Raw genomic sequence first — 14,012 nt, forward strand, 5'->3', positions numbered from 1 at the left:
TTTTAAACCATAATTTTCCTAGGAGATGGTAAAGATTTTCTTGAAGGAAGCTAGTAACTTTAATTGGGGGGGGGGGGCAGGGGAGAAACAACTCCCAAAGCAAAGAAATTACTACAAAGATGTAGTAAGAAAATTATTTCATATTTCTTTCAAATAAAAAAACACTTTAATTTCTGAGTCAGATACAATAAAACTGAAAGAAAACATAAAAAATATCACCACCAAACTATAAGCAAGAGCATCTGCAGAGAAGGTGAATCCACAAAGAAGCTGAATCCACAAATCTCAAAGATTATCTCCTAGGTACCCACTGCCAACTAGCTAATCAGTAATATCTGCAATTGTTTCTGAAATCCAAATTTCTTAATCTCTTATTTAAAGTACCTGCAGAAATCAGCTTTACAATCAGAACAACTAGGTTAAGACTATGTACAGTACACCTAAAATATAAATGGCTTCCCCTCCTGGCTATTTTTTTTTAATTTTAAAAAAAGAAAACCAGGCGCAGGGGCTCAAGCCTGTAATCCCAGCACTTTGGGAGGCCAAAGCGGGTGGATCATCGGAGGTCAGGAGTTTGAGACCAGCCTCGCATACATGGTGAAACCCCGTCTCTACTAAAAATACAAAAATTAGCTGGGCATGGTGGCATGCGCCTGTAATCCCAGCTACTTGAGAGGCTGAGAAAGGTGAATTGCTTGAACCTGGGAGGCAGAGCTTGCAGCGAGCCAAGCTCACACCACTGCACTCCAGCCTGGGTGACAGAGCAAGATTCCATCTCAAAAAAAAAAACGAAAACAAAAACAAAGAAGAGTTTCTCATAAGATATACTGCACAAATGGTTTAGGAATGTATTCCGGTCTTTCCAAATCATACTGTAAGATAGACTCTACTATGGGTGAAGAAAACTTAATCTATATAAATATTTGGTGACTTATTTGAACACTCTTTATAGTAAGAATATTGGATACAATTCAAGTAATGATTTACATACAAATAAATATGGTAGTGTCCAAATTTTCTGTAATTAAAAAAATTTAAGTCAATGCCCTTATTGATGGAGTATCAGAAATGCAAGTAGCAATCCTGAAGAAGGGCACACTGGGAAGAAAAGAAAAGCAAGCCTTCTCACCTGGTGTTTGTTTCTCACCATGTTTCCCCAGCTGGTCTTCTGGGCTTCTTGCATTCCCTCCTGAGGGAAAGCATCCATTAGACTCTCTTCAGACATTAGTGATACCTACTAAGCACCTTTCAGACAACCCCAAGTGATAACAAATGCAAGCATTCCTTCTTCTGCCTAAAATAATCTGAAGGGTCATACTTGTGATGATGGAATATCAACACTTAAGACACTTTACCTTCAAATGACCCAACACCAAGTATGAAGGTGTCTAAATGAGAAACGGTTAGGATAACCTTCTTGTGTCAACTACTTCTTTTGTTTCTCCCACTCAAGCTGGTATTTCCACCTCATAAAACAATACTAGGTTCCCTCTATCATCACCTACAGGCCGCCTGCCCTCCAGAAAGGTGTTAAGTAGAAGATGGTGCTAAAGCCCATGGGAACTCATAAAGTTTTATAAATTCTTCTGAGTCCTCGGAAGTCTCAGCAGGTTCTAGTCTAGTTCACAGGCCAGTCTACTTTGTAACAAAAAGTTGTTTGCTGCTGCTATTGTTTTTAAAAGGTTAAAGATGTAGGACTGGAAAAGACGTATACCGTGAAAATATTTCCAAAAATATTTAAGAGAAAGAACTTGATATATGAAGTGTATGTATTTCTGTGTTTGTATGTGCGTGTTTGCACGGAGAAATTAGGATGCTACCAAAAAAATAATATTTCAACATCTGCTAAACTTTTTGCCTCATAGTTCAATAACATTTACATGTGATCATTGAGGCCATTCTCTAAGATAATAATCCAATTTATTTAAGATAATTCAGCATTAAGAAATCAAATTTCTAATAGATGAACCTCAACATTATCACTTACTAGATGACAGCTTGTTACAGTGAAGTTTAGTAAGTTTGAGAAGACAACATTTAATTGATTGTCCAAAGAGCACCATTTTATCTCTGCAGCTACCTCACCTTATCAAAAACTCAGTTTCTGCCAACAGTCTTCATTCAGCAGTCTGCATGCTAAACTCCACAGAGACAGTGTGTCTTAAATCCCTGTTTTTAAGGTGATTTTGCCGGTGCTTGCTGATGCTGACCAAGAACAGCAACACTCAGTATTACTTCGTATTACTTAAGTATTACATCGTATTACTTAAATAAGACACTGAAGATATCAGTGCCAAGTAAGATGAAGCACCTAGTGACCCAAGAGTGAAATCCAGAACAGAAGGAAACTTTCAGGAAACTGGTCTCCAAGTAAAATGAAGCAAACTGAAGTCCAAGTATACTTTTCTTACCTGTAATTGGTATCAGTTTCCAATGTATTTCAGTCTCTTCAACATTATTTGACTTAGACTGTTGTCTACGAAATCCATGTTCAATGGGAACATTGGGACACAAACTGCAATCTTCAAAATTATTCACGCTAATTAAATTTGGATCCTAAAAATCAAAGTACACACTCAATAGCTTTCTTTTCATTTCATTTTAGTGTGAAGAATAAACTTTTTTTCACAGTAAATTCACGTGCTTCAATCTAAACATTACAAATGTGTAAAAACATGGTAAAGTTATACTGTAGTCTCAAAATTAAAACATAACTTTTCCCTCAAAACTTAATTTTATGTTAATTTAGAACAGGGATTGGTCAACTTTTATGCTAAAGTGCCAAACAGTAAATATTTTAGGCTCTGCAGGCCAGACTCTCAAGTCTACCACAGGCAATACCTACACAAATGGACATAGCTGTGCTCCAATAAAACTTTAGTTATAAAAATGGGTGGTGTGCTAGGTTCGCCCCGTGCCCCCGCCCCCCATCAACTTGATTTAAAATACAAAAGTTATCAGGAAAATATTAATACAGGTTAGTTCCTCAGTGCCTACCTTACATAACCCAACAAATAAGCTTCGTGTCATCATCTTCCCCTTGAAATAAATATCCCCAAAACGACATGGAGAAAGAATGGGGACATGCATACAACTTTTAAACAAAGGCAAGGAAGAGAAAATGGAGACAGTAAATGAAGAAGTAAGCCCATAGGAATATGGTGCCATCCTAGAACTATTCCGCAGTGATGCAGCGACTACTTAAGGGAGATAAGGCTACTTCTCAGCTACAAACCAGCACTCTGAACATATATCATAAATATACTGAACACTCCAATAAGCAAAGCTGCGAGTCACTTCAGAGGTAATCCTAAAGGCTACTTATGTCCCATTCCTATTTGCATAAGAAATACCAAGTACCTAACTTTGTTTACACTGCTGTATTGAGACTGGTATCCTCACCTGTCTCACCTTTGGGTTCTCTGTTAGTGCCGGCAGAAAGCCAATGTTTTGATAATTCAACTTTATTATGAAACAATAAGGAATTAACTCCCAATAAGCCATTTCTGACAAATATTAATAGATTGTTCCACCTTAGCTTTATCACAAGTAAACTGTAGACAATATATTAAGCTTCTAAGGAAGGAAGGAAAACTATTTCAGCATTTATCTCTTTGTAACAAGGAATAACTTAGGAAGTACGATCCTAGACAGGCACCTTTACTCAGAAGTGCATTTTATTTCTTTTTCAAAGAAAAAAACCATTCCCTGAAGCATACTCACAGCACCTCTTTCACACACACACTCACAAACACAAAGACAACCAACAGCTATATGCTTACTTCTTTCAAATGTAGCTTATGGTCAGTGCCGACTTCGGTGGTAGAAATAGCAAAAGAATACTTAGATGTTGCATCAACTTCTAGTAATAAGCTCTGAGTACCCTTAAACTGTGCATTTTCAATTTTTCCACAAGTAGGCTGCTCATATTCTTTCTTATCTGGGTTAGAGTTCAACTCATACTCATGTTTTTGCCTCAGCTCTTCATAGGCATCATCAGTGCTCAATCCTAAGGCTTTGTTGACTGTGTCTGTCAGAGATGCATCAGAATGGCGCGCATTTGCTAGTGTTTCTGATAACCAATTAAACAGCCTATGGATGTCAGCAATGCCAGAGTTACAGGTATCCTGCTGCTGCCGCCTCAAGTCAGCATCATGTCCAAGTGAGCCAATAGGCTGTGGAGACTCTGAGAAAAAGGAAAGAAAAGTCATTGGTTGAAGTTAAGTTTAAAAACCAGCATAAAATTTTTGAAATCAAATATACCTAAAAAATTATTGTAAAGCATTTATGGTCAGGAACTCAACCAAACAATTTGCTTAGACTTTATAAATATTCGCATCACTTTACAAACAGAATTGTAAAATTTTGCACAGTTCAAAATTGCTATTAAAGTTTAATTTTCATTGTAATTTAAGCATTCTATCAATAGGAAAATAAGCTCATGCATCAGGTTTTAAATATGTGTATTAACTCTACCATCAAAATCTCAAAGTTAACCAAATGCCTGACAAGAGATGAAACATTTGTACTTGCTATTTTGCCAATTGTTAGGATTATATGCGTATTACATTAGGCTAATAAAAAAATGACTTAATTTGATTTCTATCTTTTCCATACCTACTATATTTTGTCCTTAAGGCACTGGCAGACACACTTATAATTTACAACTTATCTTGAATGACTAGATTACTTAAATTCATAATGAAGCTAGGATATTACAGACATAAAATCATCTTGAAAAAATCTCCACGAAATTTGCATCAAGAAAAAGCATTATAAGAGGAAACACATTAAGATATGGTTCCATGCACACACGTTAAGACATGGTTCCATGCATGCACTATAAATCTGTATAATCTGTAACAACCAATGTATCTTAAAACTTGTAAAGGGAGCAAACATTCAGAAAGTCATGTGCTTTAATGTTGTGTTGGGGTAGGGATTGGGTGAAACCTGAGTTAGGATTTCTAATTTGAGTGTAATGTATCACAACAAAAATAAATGTCAGAAACAAAGGAGTGCATACTGTACGATTCTAATTATGTAAACTTTTTAGAGAGCAGGCAAAACTAATCTCTAAAGACAAAAAGCAGATCAGCAGCAGAGTAGGGTGAGCTACCTAACAAAGAAAACAAAGCAACATATAAAAATGTTCTGGCCAGGCACGGTGGCTCACGCCTGTAATCCCAGCACTTTGGGAGGCCAAGGGGGGGGATCATGAGGTCAGGAGATCGAGACCATCCTGGCTAACAAGGTGAAACCCCGTCTCTACTAAAAAAATACAAAAATTTAGCTGGCCATGGTGGCATGCGCCTGTAGTCCCAGCTACTCGGGAGGCTAAGGCAAGAGAATCACTTGAACCCAGGAGGCAGGGGGTGCAGTGAGTTGAGATCGTGCCACTGCACCCCTGCCTGGGTGACAAAGCGAGACTCCATCTCCAAAAAAAAAAAAAAAAAAAAAACAGTTCTATAGGCTCATGCCTGTAATCCCAAAACTCTGGGAGGCTGAGGAGGGTGGATCACCTGAAGTCAGGAGTTTGAGACTAGCTCGGCCAACATGGTGAAACCCTGTCTCTACTAAAAATACAAAAATTAGCCGGGTGCGGTGGCTCAAGCCTGTAATCCCAGCACTTTGGGAGGCCGAGACGGGCGGATCACGAGGTCAGGAGATCGAGACCATCCTGGCTAACACAGTGAAACCCCGTCTCTACTAAAAAATACAAAAAAACTAGCCTGGCGAGGTGGCGGGCGCCTGTAGTCCCGGTTACTCGGGAGGCTGAGGCAGGAGAATGGTAAACCCGGGAGGCGGAGCTTGCAGTGAGCTGAGATCCGGCCACTGCACTCCAGCCCGGGCGACAGAGCGAGACCCCATCTCAAAAAAAAAAAAAAAAAAAAAAAATTAGCTGGGTATGGTGACGCACGCCCATAATCCCAGCTACTCGGGAGCTGAGATAGGAGAATCACTTAAACCCAGCAAGCAGAGGTTGCAGTGAGCTGAGATCGGGGCACTGCACTCCAGCCTGGAAGACAGAGTAAGACTCCATCACAAAAAAAAAAAGTTCTATATATTGGAGTGGTGATTACACAGCTATCAAAATTCATCAAACTGTGCGCTTAAATAGGTACACTGATATAAACTGTACTGCAGAACAGTTTATGTTAAAAGTTATAAAGGGTGGTGGGAATGGGTTAGGAGGTTACCTCATAAAATGACTGGGCTCACCACCAAATCAAGATCAGGGTGTTTTAAAAGTTAGAATACAGCCGGGTACAGTGGCTCACGCCTGTAATCTCAGCACTTTGGGAGGTCGAGGTGGGCGGATCACGAGGTCAGGAGATTACTATCCTGGCTAACATGGTGAAACCCCGTCTCTACTAAAAATACAAAAAAGTAGCCAGGCATGGTGGTGGGCACCTGTAGTCCCAGCTACTTGGGCAGCTGAGGCAGGAGAATGGCGTGAACCCAGGAGGCGGAGCTTGCAGCGAGCCGAGATCGCACCACTGCACTCCAGCCTGGGCGATAGAATGAGACTCCGTCTCAAAAAAAAAAAAAAAAAAAGTTAGAATACAACCTTGAAATCTCTACCTTCAGAAACAAAGTACGCAAAATTACTTGAAAAGAAGTGAGAAACACCTAAAAATGCAAGTCTGACAGTCACTAGTTTCAGTTAAGCTATATACCCTCCTTCTTCTGCCCCATTTCTCGTTTGACCTATTATAATTAGTATGGCTTTCTCATTTTAATTACTGATGAAGCCTGATTTTTACCCACAACTATTTTTTCCACATAAACAGAATTAGTTACCAATAAAAACAGTACCAAAAAATAAGTATCTTATTTATTCAGTGCATATTATGTGCTCAGTGACAGGAAATGCAGCAGTTTGTGAACAATGCTTTGGAGCCAGTCAGAAATGACTTCGGATTGTGCTACTAACTTCAGAACTTTTGGTAAAGTTATTTAACTTATCTGAGACGATTTTCTCATCTGCAAAATTAGGATAATAATGCCTACTACTCAATAACTATTAATAAATGAGTTCATATACATAAAGTACCTAGTACACAGTAAACAAAACTCTCAAGACATGTCAACAAGACAATTAAGTGCTAACGGGTTCAGCATAGATTGCAAATCCAGCATAAACTAAAGGAGGAGACCATTAAGGAGAACAGACAGAAAGCTGAGGAGAAATATGAACTGCAAAGATATAAGGCTTGAAAGAAATGAAAGTTACTTCAGGAAAAGAGGGAAATAAAAGACTGACCATGACATACTCTAGGCAGAGAGAGATGACCCTTAACCAAGACATGTGAGAGAAGAGTGGGAAACATGGGTGGACATGGCTAGTCTGTAACAAAGCTTTAAAAGGCAAGTATATAAGATGAGATTGGTAGTAAATTAGCAAAGCAATACTGAGAAGAACATGATACTGAAACGGGTGCAAGAAGGTAGTGAAGTCAGGAAGGCCACCAAAGAGATAAAGAACACGGACAAGGAATAACAACATTGGAAAGAGAGACACACAGGTTAACTAATGAAAAAACCATGATAGTTACAGCAAAGAACAGTAATGTCAAACAGAACTTTCTGCAATAATGGAAATGTTCTCTCTCTATACTAATACAATGGTGTGGTTGTTGAAATGTATTTTTATTTCATTTTAAACTTAAATAACAACATATGACTAGTGGCTACCATATTGAATACCATATGACAATAAAAAAGTTAAACAACAGCAGGCTGAGCGTGGGGGCTCACGACTGTAATCCCAATACTTTGGGAGGCCAAGGCAGGCGGATCACTTGGGGTCAGGAGTTCAAGACCAGTCTGGCCCATATGGCAAAACCCCATCTCTACTAAAGATACAAAACAGTAGCCAGGCACAGTGGTGCGTGCCTGTAATTCCAGCTACTGGGGAAGCTCAGACATGAGAATCATTTGAACCAGGTAAGCAGAGGTTGCAGTGAGCCAAGATGGAGCCACTGCACTACAGCCTGGGTGATGGAGTGAGACTTTGTCTCAAAAACAAATAAATAAAGAGAGCAAGAAAGTGAAAAGTGAGGATACAAATACAGATTGCTAAGAGCAAAAGTGTAAAAACACACTGATCTGACTAACCTAGACTAAGACACACTGAATTTGAAAAGACAAGTTGCTTAATAAAAAACGTCAGAATACTCAGTTCTGCCACAATCATTCAGAGGGGCAACAGCAGCAGGAAATGTGGACTGTTAGGTCAACTTTCTCTGAATACAAAATTTCGTGCTTATGAACTAGTAGTGTTAAGATCTTAAAAATCCAGATAAAAGTGTTTTAGCTGACTTGCAATATTGAAACAAACACACTTAAAACAAGCACCTTACATGTCTTATCTTTTTCTGTCAACCAAAACAAAACAAAACAAAGGAAAAAAGAACAACAAAAAAAGAAAAACCTAAAGATATTCCTAGATTCTTGGGGTATAAAAGAATATGTGTATGCATATTTTATTTTCAAATTCAGAAGGTTCCTTTTCATTATGTAACAGCCTAAAAGATACTAATATTCTAATACTATTAAACTATACTTCTTCAACTAATACTTCTTCAACTATAAAAATAAAGGAATATGGCCGGGCATGGTGGCTCACGCCTGTAATCCCAGCACTTTGGGAGGCCAAGGCGGGTGGATCACGAGGTCAGGAGATGGAGACCATCCTGGATGACATGGTGAAACCCCTTCTCTACTAAAAATACAAAAAATTAGGTGGGCGTGGCGGTGGGCGCCTGTAGTCCCAGCTACTCGGAAGGCTGAGGCAGGAGAATGGCGTGAACCCGGGAGGTGGAGCTTACGGTGAGCCAAGATTGTGCCACTACATTCCAGCCTGGGCGAGAGAACGAGACTCTGTCTCAAAAAATAGTAATAATAACCATTAAAAAAATACAAATTAAAGAATATAAAAGGACAAGAACTCTGATTAGTATTATGATGTCATGTTAACATAAACCAAACAATTTAGAAATCTGATGTTCCAGTGCAGGAACTGTAAAGTGTTTCCTGTACTGGGCCAGGTAGCAAATATTTTAGGCTTTGTGGGCCATACAGTCTCAGTGCCAATGCCAACTCTGCCATTACAGCATGAAAACAGCTACATACATATGGCTGTATTCAAATACAACTTTCTTTAAAAAATAGTGGACAGGCTGAATTTGGCCCTCAGGCTTTAATTCATACGCCCCTCTACTACAGGAAAGAACAGAACTACTTTATTTTTGGTTGTTATTATAAGAGCAATCTGATATTTTACCTTCATACAGATGACAATTTTCAGATAAATTACTGGTTTTGGCGAGCTTTCTCATATTTTCAGGTAGATCCTCAAGCTTCCTCTTCAAGACAGTTTTGCTTCTCATATCTTCGGTGTCTGAGTCCCCACCCACATTCTTTTTCCTACACTGAATTAAATTAATCAATTCTTTGACTCTATCCTTATCATAATCCAAAGAATGAGATGATCTTTGCTTTCCAGATATAATGGTTTCACCCCTCGAGTTATTTCGTTTTCCAAATTTCATTTTTGTACCATTCACTTCTTCTTCTTGACTTTCATAATCTGAAAGTGGACTAAACTGTTGAAGTTTTCTATTTTCTTCAAATAGTTCTTTTAATTTACAAATAGGTAACTGATACACTTCAGGCCGAAAAATATAGGCATGCAAACAAGTATCAATATGAGATTTATTTCTGGGAGCTGAGTATAAGAATTTTTTATCATCTAATCGTGAATCATATGGAAACATAATAAACTCTCGTTTACCTGAACCAAAACCTCGCTTAAAAAATTCACTTACATACTTTTCAACAACAGAATGAAAATTTATAGTGCTTATATTTTTGAATTCCTTTCGACACTGAATCAAAGAAAACTGTAAAAACTGAGCTATTTTTAATACATCTGGCATGCTCTCATGCCTCTCCTTTGGTGCTGCATTGGTTGAACCTTTTTGTGCTGTAAATAAAACAAACAAAAAAAAGCAAACCATGTTAGCAATCAAGAAACTAATCAAATACAGATCTAAATATTGCCAAAGAAGTGTAAAAACATTTATCATTAATGTTGAACCAGACGAGTATGTACCCTAGTACATACATACAATATAGCAAATACATGAATAGCATGCTTGTTAAAAGTCCAGGAACTTGTAACAGGCCAATAAGAAACTAAAACAAACGAAAGAGCAGAACACATTTTTAAAGGAAAAATCACCCACTCATTGAAGATTTCGCTTCCTATTGCCCCCAGGAAATTCAAATAGTGGCAAGCAACATGTAAGAAGAAACAGAGACAGAACAAGATCTGAGGCTCCAAGCAAAACAGTCCTGCATGTCATCCCTTCCTCATATAAAGTAGTAACTAACTTCACATGAACAGATATGCAGATGTTGAGTAGCCACAATTGAGAAACTCATCCTTAATCCAACAGTGAAATGAAGCCATTAGTGGGAACTTTATCTTAATACATAGTATTAATGTTCATTCTTAGAAAAGGTGGTTAACAAATCTTGTCTTATATCAGTGCCAGAAATTCTTATTAATTTTGAATGGTCTAATATTTATCCTGGCAAATTATGCTTTAGAGTTACTAAAATTTGAATGCAAAATTAAACTAAGCTAAAAAATAATCATACAAAACCCTCACAGACCAGGCACAGTGGCTCATGCCTGTAATTCCAAAAGCTTGGGACGCTGAGATAGTTGGATCGCTTCAGGCCAGGAGTTCAAGAACAACCTGGATAACATAGTGAGATCCTGCTTCTAAAGGAAAAAAAAAAAAAAATTTAATTTAGCTAGGTGTGCTGGCACACGCCTGTAATCCCAAGCTACTCGAGGCTGAGGCAGAAGGACTGCTTGAGCCTAGAAGGGAGGGCAAGGCTGTATGTAGTGAGCCATGATCACACTGCTGCCTGGGCAACAGAGTGAGACCCTATCTCTAAAATAAATAAGTAAGTAACCCTCATAACTAAGCTACAGTACTATAACAATTATAATCAAGCTTTATGAGAGCACTGATATACACAAAATAATTTCTCACAGTTAAAAAAAAAATCGTTGCCCAGGCACAGTGACTCACGCCTGTAATCCCACCATGCTGGGAGACCGAGGCAGGTGGATCACTTGAGGTCAGGAGTTCGAGACCAGCCTGGCCAACATGGTGAAACCCCGTCTCTACTAAAAATACAAAAAATTAGCTGGGCATGGTGATGGATGCCTTGTAATCCCAGCTACTCAGGAGGCTGAGGCAGGAGAATCACTTGAATCCAGGAGGCGTAGGTTGCAGTGAGCTGAGATCACGCCACTACACTCCAGCCTGGGCAACAAGAGCAAAACTCTGTCTCCAAAAAAAAAAAAAAAAGTCATATAATTTGTGTCTTATATTGCTAATTACCTCTTAACCCCCAGTATTTCCTGAAACATGATGTAAGAAAGGCAAAATGTTTAGTGAGTTATCTGGAAAATTTCAATGAAATGTTAAGTATCTATAAGTAACTAGATTTAGATATTCAAAGAACTTACAAGTAACTATGCTTCTAGGTTCTTGAAATAGAAACAAAGCATGTAGGACTCGAGACTTGGCAGTCTGATATTCTAAAAAACAGAAGCCAAACTCATTAGCAATGTGTTTTAACTAAAAAGTTAAGAAAGAATTATAAAAATTAAACAGAGACCACCTACCATATGGAGGAACCATCTGATAAGGGGAGAGAAGAAAAAGGTATCCTCGGTCTCCCAAAGGTTTAACAAGAACCTGTATTTTGAGGGGAAGGAAGAAGTTGTATCTGCTTTATTATTATTCACCATAAGGCAGACACACAGCATTTTCTACTAATTGTAAAGAAAGAGTTCTTAATCATCTTTTAAGAAAAAATATTGCTAATGAATTAATTAACTCTTTCTACCAACTGTGCTGATTATCAGGATTCCAATCAAATAAAAATTCCTTGGTTTTCATAACATTAATGAGAAAATGTTACTGAAAGAACTCCCCTAACTGCAAAACCACGTTAATTTTTCCCTGAAGCTAAAATACAAGGATGGACCAAAATCAAACTAAAGACTTCAAATATTTTCTTCATCAATTCAAAAGATATGTTTATTAGTGGCCAAAGTAATGTGCTAGATGCTAGATATAAAACACGCTTTGAAACACTGTGTTCCAAGAGTTCAGACTAATTGCAAACCCAATGTGTTTCCATAATCGAATTGCACACATTACATGAACACTTTCACATGTAAGGCAATTTGCCTAGAGATAACCAAATACAAGCAACACAAGATCCTTGATCACAAGAAGTTTATAATTAGGTAGAGAGAGTAACACAAGAAATACCAGTAACTACATAAGACGGAAAAGTTCCCTAAGAGATTTACAAAATAACAGAAATAGAAAAATACGGTTTGTTTATGGTAGTAAAAGATGGTCAAGAAAGGTTTACTGAAAGTGTATCAAAAGTGGATTTTGAAGGATGGGTACACTGACAAGAGCCTGAGATTGCGGGAAGGCCATTTCAGTAGAGGTAACACCATGAGCAAAGGTGAGTTATAATGGACAGTTTACAAACATCACAGTTATTTATCACTGGCAAGAGGGTGAGGACAGACTAGGATCAATGTGTAAGACAAGTATGGAATGAAAGATCATAGGTTAGCTGTAAAAAGACCAGAAGCCAGGTTGGCCAGGAATGTCCTTGAGAGCATACGCCTTTGAGCTAGTGTTTCCTTAAAACAACAATAACAAAAAAGACTTGACAGCATTGTGCAGGAGGAGGCAGAAAAACAATCTAATGCAAAGAATTCATTTCACAATGTTTTGGGTAAATGAGAAACTGAGCATGGCAACTGAACACAAAAGGATACCTGACTTCTGAAAGAAAATTTGTATTACCTAAATTCCTACTAAAACAATTCCAGTAAACAATGTCTGTATAAAAACTAATAATTCAGAGGACAAAAAGTAACTGTGCTACTAATTCACATTTAATAAAAACACTGAACACTCAAAAGTAAAGTGGTATTATGTTTGGGGGGTTTCAGGTAGTCTTAGTTGATCACCTTCTCCAGGGTCAACTTCTCCTTCAGTTCAATCTGTGCCAAAAATCAGTCATAGATACCTGTGTTCAAAGAGTTTATTTTAGTGGAAGCAGGCTGGTGGCATGGGCCAGATAAAGTCGGGGGTCAGATGACCAAATGACTAGGAAGGTCTCCATCTGAAGATCATTCTAAACTCTGGGGCATCTTTCCCCATTTTTACTGCCTGTATTCTGTGAGGGTCAGTTACCAGGTCTTTCTTTTTTTTTTTTTTTTTTGTTGAGACGGAGTTTCGCTCTGTCGCCCAGGCTGGAGTGCAGTGGCCGGATCTCAGCTCACTGCAAGCTCCGCCTCCCGGGTTTACGCCATTCTCCTGCCTCAGCCTCCCGAGTAGCTGGGACTACAGGCGCCCGCCACCTCGCCCGGCTAGTTTTCTGTATTTTTTTTAGTAGAGACGGGGTTTCACCGTGTTAGCCAGGGTGGTCTTGATCTCCTGACCTCGTGATCCGCCCGTCTCGGCCTCCCAAAGTGCTGGGATTACAGGCTTGAGCCACCGCGCCCGGCCAGGTCTTTCTTTTATAAAGGAAGTTTAAATATTCTTGTAAGGGTAAACTTTGTTGTAAGGTTTCTAATAGTTACATCTGTGCTGAGGTGGCCTTGTTTCCTAAAAATCCCAGGGCCAAGGTTAAAAAATCCTCAGGCCAAGTTACATCATAATGCTGACATATAGTATTGGCCCTCCAAGATATTTAACTGCGTCTTATGGCTACCATTTATAGCCACGCTAAGTCTCTTAGAGTATACTACAAGTGGACAACGTAACTGAAAAATTTGTTTCAGATACAAACACTTTTACTTAAAATATTTTAGATAATATACTTCTTTTAATATTTTGCCCAAACTCCTAGTTGATGAAATAAAAAGTTAGGAAGCACAAGTAAGA

At 38.4% G+C, this 14,012-nt stretch overlaps 1 protein-coding gene across 6 annotated transcripts in view; it reads right to left on the reverse strand.

The window, feature by feature from the left end:
• TASOR (transcription activation suppressor) overlaps positions 1-14,012 on the reverse strand; it is a 62,086-nt gene that overhangs the window by 14,997 nt on the left and 33,077 nt on the right. For 5 of the 6 annotated variants that reach the window (XM_033210157.1, XM_033210160.1, XM_033210162.1 and 2 more), the window contains exons 12-17: positions 11,717-11,789; positions 11,558-11,629; positions 9,290-9,991; positions 3,783-4,186; positions 2,412-2,556; positions 1,130-1,189 (exon numbers count right to left, since the gene is read on the reverse strand). In XM_033210157.1, coding sequence (XP_033066048.1) covers positions 1,130-1,189; positions 2,412-2,556; positions 3,783-4,186; positions 9,290-9,991; positions 11,558-11,629; positions 11,717-11,789 — 1,456 coding nt within the window. The remainder of the gene's footprint in view (positions 1-1,129; positions 1,190-2,411; positions 2,557-3,782; positions 4,187-9,289; positions 9,992-11,557; positions 11,630-11,716; positions 11,790-14,012) is intronic. The other variant, XM_033210158.1, reaches the window with a different exon arrangement.

This window comes from Trachypithecus francoisi, unplaced genomic scaffold, assembly GCF_009764315.1.
Source record: "Trachypithecus francoisi isolate TF-2019V2 unplaced genomic scaffold, Tfra_2.0 Lachesis_group0, whole genome shotgun sequence".
NCBI lineage: Eukaryota > Metazoa > Chordata > Mammalia > Primates > Cercopithecidae > Trachypithecus > Trachypithecus francoisi.